The sequence below is a fragment of the Solanum verrucosum genome, unplaced genomic scaffold (assembly GCF_900185275.1).
Source record: "Solanum verrucosum unplaced genomic scaffold, falcon-dt-bn FXZP01000235.1, whole genome shotgun sequence".
NCBI lineage: Eukaryota > Viridiplantae > Streptophyta > Magnoliopsida > Solanales > Solanaceae > Solanum > Solanum verrucosum.
In genome coordinates this window covers 2522751-2538417 of record NW_026019948.1, presented here as the reverse complement: position 1 = coordinate 2538417, position 15667 = coordinate 2522751, and the positions used below count along the sequence as shown (strand labels likewise).

The 15667-nt window shown below is 32.2% G+C and overlaps 2 protein-coding genes and 1 non-coding gene across 3 annotated transcripts; 2 read left to right on the top strand and 1 right to left on the bottom strand.

The window, feature by feature from the left end:
- Nucleotides 1-1235: 1235 nt before the first annotated feature.
- Nucleotides 1236-5879, bottom strand: LOC125811029 (F-box/kelch-repeat protein OR23). Its single transcript, XM_049490521.1, has 2 exons — nt 4738-5879; nt 1236-1690 (listed from the first exon to the last, which is right to left on the bottom strand). Exons 1-2 carry the CDS (start codon nt 5700-5702, stop codon nt 1402-1404), a joined length of 1254 nt encoding a protein of 417 aa, XP_049346478.1. The 5' UTR covers nt 5703-5879; the 3' UTR covers nt 1236-1401.
- A 6524-nt stretch (nt 5880-12403) lies between these two features.
- LOC125813627 (zinc finger protein 8-like) lies at nt 12404-12808 on the top strand. The gene has a single exon (XM_049493100.1). The coding sequence runs from the start codon at nt 12404-12406 to the stop codon at nt 12806-12808; it is 405 nt and encodes a 134-aa protein (XP_049349057.1).
- A 2770-nt stretch (nt 12809-15578) lies between these two features.
- TRNAG-GCC (transfer RNA glycine (anticodon GCC)) lies at nt 15579-15649 on the top strand. Its single transcript has one exon. It is a non-coding gene; the product is annotated as a tRNA-Gly (tRNA).
- The last annotated feature ends 18 nt before the right edge of the window (nt 15650-15667 follow it).

Genomic DNA, 15667 nt, shown 5'->3' with positions numbered 1-15667 from the left:
CAGGAACCTTCTTCAATAGCGCAGCCATTAACACAGAGGCGTTTTCTTTCTTTAATTAATACTACAAAGGTTTCCAAATTGGCTTCAATCAAACTTGTACCAAGTTTCCTATTGATTCAGTCAACCCGCACCTTACATAAATAATACTCTACCACATATTATTTCTTTATTCAATGTCTCCAATTTAAGAGAAAAACACTACTCTACTAGTGATATATGATAACCTCATCCGTATACAGACCACCTCAAATATATACTCTCTCCATATCAATTTATATGATACCGTTTGACTTAACAGAAAATTTAAGAAAAAAAGGTTAACTTTTGAAATTTATTATCGAAAACAAAACTTATACATTTATGTGGCTACAAACCATTTAATTAAAGAACAATTTCAAATAATCAATGTGAACGTCAACAATAGTTCCTAGCTAAGAAGAGAGTGACAAGCAAGGTACTGATCCCCCCAAAAACAAAAACAGAAAAGCTAAATGACCAGATTCATCATCCCTCTCTAACCAGACAACCTAGGTGTGGTATGAATTTAAACTCGAAAGAACACTCATATATTGCAGCACATTCTGTGACAAGGAAAGAAATGGCTAAATGCATATGGCAGCAGGATCAACAAGTGACGATGAGGTGCAAATTTATTCACTCCGTCCCTCCCCGTGTGGAGGCCTTACTTGTCTTTCAGGCTGGCTTCATCATTATATTTATACATATAATCTTTACTCTCTACGGGTAATTTTGTTTGTTCTAGTGTAACAATATGTTACTATTTCCTAACAGAACAGGCACAAAGCAGGATTCAACTACTTTTTTCAAAGGGGGTTGAGGTTGGGTGATGGACTAGAACACAAACTGAAAGCAAAGCACAAAAAGTATCCAACTGGGAGGTTGGAACTAATTTCATATTTGAGGACAGCAGATTCTATGGCAAAAGATTTTGCTAGAGAGGGTTCAAACAACATTTAGTTGCCAAAGCAGAAGGCAACCAGATAGACAAAAGCACTCAACGGAAAGAAAAGGCATCATAGTCAAAACTGCTGATGCTGAAGAGAAGATATATCCAAAAGAACATAAAGAAACTGAACTACGAATCGAAGTTCAAAATATGAAGAGGATAAACTGCAGGAAGATTATAGAAAGGGAATGTGTGTGTGTGTGTGTGTGTGTGGGAGTGCAAAACATGGAAGTGTTTCGTAGAAGCAATTGATAAAAGCAAAGAGACAGAGATAAGAAAAGTTACATTTATTACAGTTGCATTTACAGTACTAATTCTGACAATAAGAACATGTCAATGAAAGATATACACAATGCCATTCACAACAGGTAAAGAGGGAGGATCTACTAAACCAAACAACTGCTTCATAGGCACACCAATGCAACAATATAGATCTACAGACGAATGGCGCACATAACTGCAGTTTTGAAATCCAAAGGGTGCTGAAAAGGTGACCTTGTAGTGACAGACCTCCATGACTTCGTCCTAGGATGGTATATCTGTACAAGCATAGTTGACCTTTTCTGCTGCCTTAATCTTTGGCACTCCTTTGATTTAACCCCATTTAAATGAGATATCACATGCAGCTCCCCATCCAATGCAACAAAGCCAACAGATGATTCATCAGATGTTTTTCTTGGCAGACTTGTTTCCTTTATCCAACTGTTGGAAGCCATTATATAGCTACAAATGCAACAAAGGACAAGAAAAATGTAAGATACGAAACACTAGGCCTTCATGTGGACACTGACAAATTGACGAAATTTCCAAGTATTGTGAAACTAACAGAGTATAGGCGGTAGCCACACGCAAATAGGCAATCAGACCCTACAGAATCTGTTCTAGCTAAATTAGGGTTGAATATAAATTCGATGAATCAGATGTATATGCATATTACCAAGAACTCTAAAGTTTTCTTTCAAAGAAAAAAAATCCTGAAACTCAACATCAAATAACCAAAGTTTCAAGTTCTATCATGAGGTTTAACAGAAAATACATGGATAAGCTTCTAATTAGAAGCTTTCTAAAAGCTGTGTACTTTGAAGACTGCATATGATAGTGGTGAACCAACACAGCCACAAAATAAATAAAATTTTAAAAGAGCACATTTGTAATACACCCAAAAATATACTCAAAGAGTTATCTTTTTCCTGTTTGCTATCCCGTCCGACATTACAGGATCTGTTAGTATCTCCCATGAAGCAGAGACCAATGATGCACCCAAGAAACATTATTTTGACAAACCTCAGAACAAACAAGCTACAGTCAGATCAACCACTTAGTCATATCATACTCCTTATAAACAAAAACAAATGTAGACATATTCCTGCATAAATATTATGACTCATACACAAAAAATTGAGTCTTCAAGTTCATATTATAATATGAACAATGAGTTGTTCTTCACCTATCCAACATAACTCAACATAATGTTCCACCACTATGTCCACTATTCATATACCATAAAAGTTGAATAAATTTTCAAATTACATGCAATAAAACAGGACAAGTGAGCATTCTTGCATTTCAGAAAGATACACACACATATATACTACTTGCTAACTGTGTTTCAGGTAGATAGGCGAGAAATGTTTATTCCATGTAAAAGAAGTGAACTGAACCTATTTCACTAAGAAATTAATGACGTACAATTTCCGCCAATCCTTTTTTTGCCCATACCCAACGAAATCTATATGATGTCGAGGAATGATTTATCTGTTGGCATCAAAAACTTTAAAACCCACCAATGTGGTCATCAGTTAACCAACGGTATAAAGACGAGTCATAAACCATATCCACTTACATTTAGTTCCATTGACTAATATGGTGTTCAATAGAGGAACCAAACAGATTGTTGTAATCACAATAAGGTGGAAAAGGCTAAATACCTGGATAGCCCCTTAAACTCGGCGAGTTTTGTAAGTTAAGACACACCAAGTTAACTAGTGACCAGATAGACACTTTTACTTGACAAAAGTGTCTTGTGAACATTTGTATCTATAAGAGTGTCGAATATTAAATGAGCAAATTAACTAATGACAGATGTAATTTTTTCTAAAAAGATGTCACATGGTAATTATATTTTTTAAAACGTTAAAACAACAAGAAAGAAAGAAAAATACATGGTAATCCTCAACTGCACACTACTCCACCGTTCCATCTTTTCACTACCATTTTTAGCCTCCTCCATTGAAGACCCACAATCTGAGAAGCTCAGAAACTCTCTATGAGTGGTGCTTTAATTTTGGAGAGGAAGAGAAGTTGAAAGAAAAATAGAAGAGGAAGGCGAGAGGTCCAAATTGGTTTCAGAGATGGCTAAAAATCTTATAGTTTAAAGATTACGCAAAAAAAGTGGCATTCTAATTGTTAGTATATTCTTGATTGATGATTAGCTTAGGTACGATATTATCTTCATAAAAGGATAAGTATGGTTATTGATTAATTATTTTCAAATAATTTACGTCCCTTTGGCAAAACCATAGAGATAGAAATAACTTGAGATTTTTAGGGAAGCTTCGGCACTTGTTTCCGGCCATAAATGGAAGTGATTAGCGTTGAGAGGTTTGCCAAAGGGGTACAGAGTCACAATAACAATGGCAATAAAAGGAAAAGATCATTTATGGGAGTAACGTACAATGGATTTGGTTTGATCTTGTGTTCATTAATGTTTCCCATGAGTGATACCCAATTGGGTGTTCTCAGTGGCATTTGGATTTCTAATTTCTTTTCCTTTTTTGGATGAGGTAAGTAAACTTGATTGAAGCAAGTGCCAAGGAGATAATGCAAAAGGGAAAATTACAGAATTACAAAAGTCTCCAGGAGACATTGCGAACAATTATCTCAATGAGTCTACGGAAGGCATCTGGGTAAAAATTTGAGACAAAAAACATAATGAGCTTTTATTCTTGGCTTTTGGTTGAAAACAGTTTGCAACAAAATGAAAAATAAAAAGTTCTTTTTTTGTTAAAAGTTGTGCATTGAAGATCAGCATCGAGAAGATTCTGTCCCGTGAATTGAGTAATGAGCCTAGAAAGTCAATCGAAAGAAAAGGAAAGTAATTTGGTAGAACTCTTTCGAATTTTCGACAAAACTGGGTCAAATCTAAGTATAGATAAAAAGGTGAAAAGTGATTTGTACGCATCTGTCTATACATTAATGACAGTCACCCAATATCTCTTTTCAGTTCTCACAGGAGGTAGTAGCAAACCGATTTAGTAAAGTGCGCGCCAAACTGGCTTGGACACCACCATTATCCAAAAAAATTAAACCAAACATCACTCTACTGACCAACTCTAATAAAAATATTTCAACTACTCAAAAGAAGAAAACATAAATCACAAATCAGGGCATCAAACAAAGATACCAAATTGTCACCTAGTGCTTAATTCCTTGCCTTACTAGGTTATCCACCCCTTTCCCAGGAAAAAGACACAATACCGAGGTAGGATATTTCACCAAAATCGACTCTTAGATGCACAATGTATTAGACTTGTCATAGTGATGTTGCAATAACTACGCTAGATGTGTGGTTCCTTAATTTACTGAGTTTCAGTCAATGAATCAAACAAACCTCAATGCAAACTAGTCGGTGTAAGTAGTATGAATCCTCTATGTCAATTCCATAATTTTCGGGTGCATACAATTCCAATACTATTAATTAATTCTTTCTTAAAGGTTAATTAAGGATTCTCTGAAACTAACAGTTTCATAAAGCTATTCCATAACTATACCTGAAAATATCTCCTCGGTCGAGCATGAATACTGCAGGAGCTTCCGAAGGCACATCCTCAACCACAACAATCTTTCCAAGCTTCCACCTTTCCCCTTCTTCCCACATATCCCCAAGCTCCCTCCACTTCCCACCATTCTTCATTTCCATCACTAAAACACCCCTATAATATTGATCCACAGGAAACACCCCGGAGACTGTCCTCGACTCGCCATATCCACCCATCACCCAAAATTCCCTCTCCTCTCCATTCCCAACAAAGAACCCAACACACCCTGCTCTAAACCTAGGTAACCCATCCAATGCAACCCACTCATCTTTCCCAATATCATACATCTCCACTGAACTCATCCTACTACCAGCCGCCCCAAACATCGTATGCCGAGACCCACCACCCGCCACCAAAATCTTATCAAAATTAGGTGCCGCAGCACACGCAAAACTCCCCCTAGGGTTAATCATAGGCGCCAACGTCTCCCATGAAAAAGTTCCAAAATCAAACCTAAAAGCAGAGGATGAAGGACATGGGTAATCAAGAGGGTAAGATCGTGTATCAAAAAGCGACCCACCTAACACATACAAATGAGAGCCGATACAAATCGAAGTGAAATTACAAAGCCCATATACATGAGGGTTACAAGGCATAGGTGGAAGTGGAGACCACGCAAGATTTCTAGGGTCAAACAGGTACGGCGAAGCAATTAAAGGATCTTGTGGGAATATACAGAGAAGGGGAGACAGAGTAGATAGTGGGAGATGCTTTTGCCGCAGAGAAATGATGGTTTTGGAAGAGAAAAAGTGCTTCCATGATTTACAAATGGATTTGAGACGTGAATGATGAGAGTAAGGAACGAATACAAGTATAATCGCTGCTAAATCGTTTGGAAGACCAGGGATTATAGTTGGGTTTATGGTTTGTAGTTGAGATTCTTGATTTGTAACAGTTGTTGAAGAAGGAAGAGCCATGGGTTAATCTGAATGAACCCCAACAAACTTTTGCTTCTTCTGTATGAGAAAAAACCCAATTTTTTTGTGGCGACTTAAACATAGAGAGGATGAGAATCTTACCCCGGTTCAATCAACACAATTTTTCTGCTATGTCATCAATGGCGGTTGGGACAATTGAAGAATCAGAGATACTGGTGGAGTTTGCTTCTTCAAGAACTTTTTGACTTAAAAAAATATACCCCACACAGTGACACACAACATAAACTTCTGACTTTGAGAAAAATAATAGTAAATAATACACATTTGACACAAAATAAGTTTTCGTCCTCTCAATTTATTTGTTCTATTTTAACTCGAAGGAAATTAGAGAATTTTCCAAAAGGAAGTTTGAATTTTACGCTGAGTATATATATATATATATACGACCTCGTACTGTTTTAGGATATGATGATCAATTTTGGCCACGTAACACTGTACTTGGATGTCTCAAAGAACTTTGGAGTTGTTTTTTTTTACTTGAGTGATAAGGAAATTTAATTCGATTCAAATGCTTAATGCTTGGTTAATTTTTTATAATAAAAAACTCTATATTACTCACCAATATATTCTTCTTATATTGCTTCCGATGTCATACTTTTATTCATTTTAGGCATTGTGTCACATTCCTTTATTATACTTTAATACCTGACCAAATCTCTTGTGATTTTTTCGTTTTTGTTGTTCAGGTATATTCAAAATAAATGTACTTGAGTCTCTAGCTTGTTTTCTCCATATAGACAACACTTCTACTGGAATTTTCAGTATGATCATCCCCTCTTTAGTTAGCAGTTTTTCCTAATTTGTTAGTCATATAATAAATCTATGTCTAGGCAACATGAGTGAATACAATATCAAATCCGCTACATGTAGTTTTAGTTGACTACCCAGTAATTGGCTGTTCTATAGCTCACATTATATACTCCTTTGGTCAATAGACAATAGGTTTCATAAGTATACCACATTATCATAGTTTAATGGAGTTAATTAAGCTTCCTCCAGTATCAGCTGCTATTCTTAGAGGGTGTATGTCTAACAAATGGTATCAACATGATGTTTTTGAAATTAAAAATCAATTTAATGATTTTATAAAATCTAGTAAATATATTTATGTTAATGAAAAGAGAAATATGTATTATTTGTTAGACAACAAATATTCACCATTTAAAAAAAAAATATATATCCGCACTATATCACAAAATTGAGGGATATATTTTCCTAACTTCTAAAATAAAATTAGTTATAGAATTCATCACTAATTTAATATTAATACTCAACAATTAACAAAAGAAAAAAATTTAGATAAAGTATCACTATGTGTGATTTATTTCAACTAATGCAAAGTGCACTTTGCCACTTTATCTAATTTTCTCCGAGCGAAGTGCACTGACTTGTTGATGCTTCTTTCTGAACCAAATAAAAAATAATTTTTAAAAGTAATAATGTAGAATACGAAAAATAAGTAAATAAGAGGAGAAACTCAAACACAGTTTATTTAACTATATAGCTAGTTATATTATTACTCATTAACTATTTGCTTTGCTTATAAATATCTTTATTTGATTTAAGTGTTTTCATGTCATAAGTTATTTAGTATCACAGAAACTTTATGTCCAACAATATCATTTATGTTAATATTTTAAAATTAGATGGTAAAATTTTAAAAAATAAAAAGTACAATATACTTTTAAAAGTAGATTGGACTGGTGTGGCCTTGATATATATATAACATGTGTGTAACATACACTTACAGACATAATACGTACCAAATATTCATTAGGATTGTATCACCGTCATGTATATCATGTATATCAATATTCACTGTTCAAAGTTTTCTTATCGAATCAAATGATAGTCTTGTTGAGACTATATTTATTGTTTGATTATTATTGGGATATTGATTGATGATCTCAAATGTCATGAACCAAATCATCTAAATTAAATCATGATGACACCTACATCTCAATTTAACAGAAGAATCATTTTCTAATATTAGCAAGCACAAAGAAGCATCCGAAAAGCTATAGTCATAAGGAAGTCTTGAATAACCATAGTGCTAAAACATAAATAATACTACCTCAAAATCTTCCAGGCAACAAAATTTCAGCAAAACACAAAGGTCTAAGTTACGACATAAATCATGTCTAGTATATCAGGTTACACAAATCTTTCAAATTCAATCCATTGGGAGAATTGGCCCATGACCATCTTTTATTTTTGGAAAAATCACCAAATTACACAAATATTTCTAGGAAAAATTACAGAAATCCCAATTTCTATCATATTTACTAATATTTTTCTATAATTTAAGATAAATATATTTATCTCACTAATTAATATTTCATACCAGATTTCAAGTCAGATGCACCTAAATACTTGTTGTTTGCTACCAGATACGCTGAAATAGGGAGAGAGGCGAGCGAGATTTTTCTACATATATCTTAGATACATGCAAATGACACTGGATACACTAGATACATATGTATCTTATGTGATTCACATGTATTTGGAATACCAAATACATGAAGGAGATAGGAGAGCGGCGAGCGAGATATGGGAGGGATCCGAGCTAGATTTGTCTATATATCTCATATATATGCAAATCCACTTGGATACAATGTATTTAAAACAACTTACCGTTAGTTTTGATCTCATATATCCCTAGATAATATATGTATCTGGACGTATCTAGACGTAGCTGGACACATCAAAATCCAATAAGATTCATAATATTGCTAGCTAATTAGCGTGTATCTAAGTAATTAACTCTTAACTAGTGAGATATCTCTAAGTTACCTTCTTTTTTTTTTATAAAGCATACCCCTTCTAATCATATAATGCCACCATGTCACATCATAAATGAATCAACTTTATAGCAGGAGGATGCAGGCTTAAGCTAAATTAATTAAGAATAGATCAATGAAAACATTAATTGTTTGTGTTGTAAATGACAGTATGATTTGGTAATGGTTGAGTGCAGTAGTAGTTAAGATCAGTCACGTAGTTATCGACCATGACATTTTCCCTAAATCTTCTATATATTCAAAAAAAAAATCTTCTTTTGTTTTAATTAACTTCTGACTAATCACCGCTTGAGCTGGTAAAGACTTTGTCAAAAAAGATCAAATCTTTGTCCATCTCATGTAATAACGTGACGTTTGGACTAGACAATTTCTAGTTCTATTTTATTTTTATTTTTTTTAATAATTGATTTGTTATGAGAGGATTGATTTTAGTTTTGTCTTGTTTGTTCAACATTAAAATAAGGATTGTTATTAGAGAGACAAGTTATAAAAGGGATGACAAGACCACAGGTGTTTCGTTTATGTTTTTGCATTTTGTCTTCTCATTTCTTTTGAACCACTTCAATCCTTTTTGTCTCCTCATCAAAGTCAAGGACCAAAAAAAAAATTGCTTGGCAACATTTCATGAGGAGATTTAAGTTTTGCATGGTGTTGTGTGATCAGGAGGTCATGGGCTTAAATTTTGAAAATAGTTTTTAGTAGAAATGCAAGGTAAGATTGAATATAATAGACCTGATGGTCGGATCCTTACCCAAACTCTATCCATAGCGAGAGTTTTAGTGCACTAAACTGACTTTTTTTATTCATTAAAAATCAAGACTTTGTAAACTTTGGATATTATTATCAGTATATAGGGGAGAGATGTGTGAAGTGTAGTTAAATAGTAAACCCAATTTGCTCTCTCTAGTGGCTTATAATATTAGATGAAATAGTCATACTATTTCATATGACATTATATTACATTATTAGAAGAGGTCCTGAATTCAAGTTTCATTGTCATTTATTATCAAAAAGACTTTCCTATATATTTGGCCATGGAAAACATACGTGTTAAAGCAACACCAAGTAATTAAAAGTGTTGGGTATATAGTAAGAATTAAGATAAAATGAGGGAATATAAAGTGTTCTCTTATGCTTTAGTAAAAAACAATTCTTCCACCACCACAATTCTTCCTCGTTGGTGGTGGAAAGAAAAGTTCAAATGTTTAAATATGGAAACACTTCTAGTAGTTGTCTAAAGTGTTGAGAAAAGGGTTCCCTCTTGCTATCTCTCGGGCTTTTAGAATCGTTCTATCTTGGGAGGATCTATTCTTTCTATTGTGTGCATATAGTGGGCTCGATTATTTTTCCTTTCTGTTTCATCCTACTACAATGTGCATATAGTGGGCTCGATTATTTTTCCTTTCTGTTTCATCCTACTACAATGTGCATATAGTGGGCTCGATTATAGATCCTGATATAAATATTTGATAAGTACAAATTAAATAACAAAAAATACATTATCTATGACCTCATAAGTTTTTAAACTTTTATGGTAATAGCACAATTTTAAAAGAAAAATGCCTTGTAATTAGGATTAAAATGAGAAGCCCTGATAGTGATAAGAATTACTCGGTCAAATTAAAGTAGAAATTGTGATAATGAGTCCTATTAACAGATTTTCCAACAAAACTTTATAGCTTATACAATTACCCAAAAAGAATGGCATGAATTTTAGAATAATCTAAGGGCACTTGCTTAGTATTTAATACTAATATATACACAAAAGTGTCTTTATAAATAAATCAGCTGGCCTGCAAGTGAGTCTGAGATAGGAGCATATATTCAAATGAGTACCTGGTTAATTAATAAGACCATGAAATAGTCTTTGTATAACAAGCTTTTATTTATTTTTGATTAAGATAATAAATAAATGTCATATTCATGCAACCAAGTCTATGAAAAAGGAGAAGTAGAAATATAGAAAATGGAGAAATATTGTGTACCCAGCCAAGACTACTAAGCCTTCTTGTGGGTTTGGTAGGAAGGAAAACATTTTATGTTTTTTTTTAAAAAAAAAAAATTATGTTTGATTGAACAATTCTTTTTTGGAAAATATTCTTTTAGGAAATTAAGTTTCTTAAAAATGAGGAAAATGACTACTTTAATAAGAATAGGGAAAACGAAGTTACATAAGTATCAACATTTCACATTGATTGTATCTTCGTCACACTCCAACATACTTCATCTTCACCCCATTCTTGTAGTCCCTATCCCTGCTACCTGACATTCCTGGTCCACCCCACCTCTTATAATATTTGTCTAGATTATATACAAATATTTTAAAGATAATTTTCTTACTTACGTATCAAACACAAATAATAGTAATAATAATAATAATAATAATAATAATAATAAATTCACTTATTTTTCTAGAAAATATTTTCCTTCGTAACAAACTCAAGCACATCAAATATGATAGATTTGCATATTTCATAAATTAGTATAAATAGTTAATTCACATACACGAGTGTCTACTATATATTTTCTTTTATATTTTTCCAACAACACATACCCACATAGATTTAATTAAATTACTATATATATAGTTGCTTATTAATTGGAATCAGACTTGATTTTGATGCATCTGAGATCATAGCTTGAATCATCATTACCAAAACCTTTGGCATTTTATTTTTGTTTCTAAGAAGCAGCCAGTATATACATAGTTAAACAAGAAGTAATTTTCATTAAAGATTTTTTAGAATAATTAATTAAATTGGGTGATATAATTGCATGGTGATGGAGACTGTGATGACACAGAGATAGTGAACGTGTGAATTTAATTAAATCCCTAATAACTATAATTAAAGAAAAAAAAATCGACTCAATATTGTTTTTTGAACAGACAAAAAGAAACAACAAAAACTGTAATGTTGATGGATCATTTTTAATTTTTACATCATATCCTATCGTTATCATGGTCATGGGGGAGGCATCCTTTGTCTTTCCTCAGCTCTATTAAAAATACATTTAAAGTATTTTAGTTTTTTGAATTTTATATTTAAATTATTAGCTGTGCAATTTTTTTAAACCTAAGTATCATAAATTATTTATCAAAACATTTATTTCATCCTTTATTATTTTTACCTTTTTAATATTATATATATCTTCTTTCTCTTTTTAATCTATGTTGTGAATTTATTTAACTATAGAAAATCTTATTTATAAGTCACTTAAGTGTAAAGAGTTTTCAACATATATACTATGTAATAATAAAACAATATTTATTTGTTCTATTGGTAAGTCCATAATATAGATTTAAAAGAGAAAATAATATATATATTATTAGATTTGCTGTGAGTATGTATAATAAATACAGTATTTATTTAAATTGGGGATATGTCAGAGGAATCTATGAGGAAGCAACAATACGAGGTTTATATGTTTTTTTTCCCAACATAGCTAGTTGTAGTATTAAAAAGGTTTGGTTTAGGAAAGTCTCCTCCCACCCCCTCCCTTCAGCCACACACTCTATTGTACTTTCATAGCTAATAACTCTCAAAGGTAAAATAGAATAAAATAATATTATTATTTATATATTGATTTTTTGAAATGACAAGTATTAAAGAACGTCTATTTTTAAAAAATAAAAACAGAGAGCATATAAACGGAAAAAAGCAGGTTTTAATTTTTTTAAGTAAGATACATGTAAACAGCCGGCCTGTAAATTGAAATAACAAATAAAGCTACATTTATTATCCAACCCTCCCCCACAATTTTTCAAAATAGAAAGCCCATAAATTGTCTCATCTTCCCTCATACGCTAATTACTCATTCCCATTATTGATTAAATAATAATCAATCAGATCAAATCAAATTAAGGAAGACTCCAGTATGATGAAGAACTCGTCAACTCATGAAGAAGTTGAGCTTCAACCAAAACATCAAGAAAACGGTATAGGTCGATCTTATGAGTGTGTTTTTTGCAAAAGAGGATTCAATACTGCTCAAGCTTTAGGCGGTCACATGAATATTCACAGAAAAGATAGAATCAAAATAACCAGACCAAGTCAAACCAACAGGCCTTACCTGACATATTTTTCGGGCCATACATCTACGGCCACTAAAGGCCCGTTTGTTATGAACGGGCCTGATAGTGGATCTGAAGATAATAGGCCGCAGTGTCTTAATTTGTTCGGAGATGATTGGCGTATATTGCAATTTGGTGAAAATATGGAAAAGAATAAGGGGATATTAGAAGATGATTTGGATTTGGAGCTTCGATTAGGCCATGATCCTTAATTAATTGTACGTTCATGATTAGCGGTGCAGATATTGGTAAGTTGTATGTATATATGTTGTACTAAAATAATTACTATGATATGTTTGTTTATCTGAAAATTTGCCCAAACTATATATTTAGGGTTTTGTGTGCTTATTAGCTAGGTAGTACTGTATTATCCGTCATTCCCCTATTTTTTACTACGTACTAATAAATAAGAATTCTATTTATGTTTTTGCAATTTCTTTCCATAATTCCATTGGATATATGTTAAGTTATTTCTGATTTTGTGGGCTTTGTGTTTTTCTAATCATTTTGTTGGCTAATCAAGCAGTATAGCGTCCATTTTGCTTCTTCTTTTTTTCCCTTTTTTTACTCAGTGTTCAGAGTCCGTTTTGGAGCCCTAACTAAATTTGAGTCCATTCAGGTATGATGCTTGTAACAAGACTTTTTGTCATACCTAAAAATCGAACCTGAAACCTCTAATTAAGAGTGAAATTATTCCACCACTGCATTGCATTTGTAGTATCTATGCGCCAATCATTGCTTTTGCATTCAACTAATTAAAATTTGCTTATATATATAGATGGTATAAGATGTTAAATATAGGGAACGTCTCTTGGAAATGCTTACCCGCTAGACATACTCAATTCTCCCGTTCTTTTTTTCACTACAAAAGATGTACTCAGTCTGTTTCAATTTAATTGCCTTAGTTTCCTTTTTAGTCGATTTCAAAAAAGAATGTATCTTTTCTTTTTGACAACTCTTTAATTCTAACATCTCATGCACGGGATACGTTTAAAACTACAAAATTTAAGATATTTTGGTACATTCCATAATGACTACAAGATTCAAAAGTCTTTGTTACTTTCTTAAACTTTATCAAGTCAAAACCAGACAAAGCAATTGAAAATATTTTTGTGTTTTACTACATAATTAATACCTTTCTAGTGCTCTTTCTTGTGTTGTTTAGACTTCTTTCAATCTCTTAGTAAAATGGGCGAAGGTATTCTGTCTAAATAGTAGACACAAATAATTTTAAAAAAATAATTAGCAAATAAAATATAATTTGTTACTCAATTGGGGGATTTCATTACAACTTCTATCTAGTTATGAGTAAAGAAGGAAAGGTAGTTTCAAAGAAGCCTTCCTTTGATTGCTGCTTTTAATGTGCTTTCTAATCTGTTTCTGTAAAGAAAGGAAAAAAGAGAGGATAAGTCTTTTAATTAAACGGTCTATATATGTTGATCACTTAAAAGCAATTGATTATCCTATCAAATTGAGTTAAAGTATCTATAATGTTAGTGTAAAGAAAATTATACACTCACATACTTATCTGTTGGAACAGGTAGCTTATTTTATTTCTCATATGGTGCTTGGTAAATACTTTAAAGTTTCGATTGATTTGAATTTGCATTAAGTACGTTTAACAAAATGGAAAAATGCTCTTATATATCCGTCTGATTGATTAAGGATAAAGGCATCCTATATATATATCTACAATAACTATCAATCGGTGTTGGTATCAATCAATTTTTAAGAATATAAATTTCACTTTTTATAAAGGTATATCGATAGAAATTCTTTCAGCTGATAGTATAGAGAATTCTTTAAACTTATATTGCATGTAAGTTAAACTATTACGCTACATCTTAAGAAATGTAGTCTCTAAATCTATGTTGGGTCTCATTTATGTGAAGAAATTTGAGACAATTGCATATAATAAGATAATTTAATTGTTCCTCAAAATATGTATATTCTTGTTCTCACTCTACCAAGTTAGTCTGGAATTGGATATTTGAACAATAATATGGGGAAAATATGGGACATGATGTTATGGACAATTATATTATATGGAAACTAGTGGAATTTGGCAACTGTCGTACTCATATACTCGTACTTGTATGATCACAAAATATGTGGTTAATTGTATATCCTATAGATCATGTCTTATGTCACGCTAGAGGAATTAATATACAGGTTGTTACATGGGGTGACAATTATATAGTTCCAAAATAGTGCTCTTGTAATTCCAAGGTACTTTATTGTTCCATTGACTAAAAAAAATTATATATTAATTCATCACCAATAAGTTGTGAGCTAATATTGTGTATATAATATAAGAGATTTAACTTGACCCCTAGACCCTAGAATGTAATATATAAGCAAAAACTTACAAATAATTAGTGGGTACATCGACCTTACCTTTAATAAGCAAAACAATAAATAATAGTTGAAGTCAATCTTCAAAGGAAAAACACTAGCAACCTATGTATGTATCCTTTCAATAAAAATAAAGAGACTTAACTAAGAAACAAATTATATTTCTCGTATGACCTTCTAAAGATATGTAATTGTCACGCCCCAATCCTAGGTTTAGACAAAATCGACACTCCATGTTTTAATTTGTTTGAGCTGAGACAAATATCTTATTATCATAAGCAAAGTTTTTTAGAAAGAAAGAAATTCCATTCGTAAGCTTTCATTTAAAGAAAAAAATGTAATATCCAATAAAATAGAAAGTTTTGCCAACTTTACAATTATGAATATACTAAACTCGTTTAATCTATGAAGCCTCTAATAAATAATGAATAAATTGTTTGACTAGGATAATGCCCCCGACATACCTATGACCAACAAAAAAAACTGAAATAAAAGTACCCTAAACTATAGAAGAACAAGAACTCAAAGGGGTCGGCTTAATAAGTAGTGTGTCATATATCATAAAACTGCAAGAATTTTCTATATGCACAACATATTATTCATTTAAAAACAATATAAAAACAACAAGCACCAGTGGTCTAGTGGTAGAATAGTACCCTGCCACGGTACAGACCCGGGTTCGATTCCCGGCTGGTGCAACATTTTTAATTTTATCT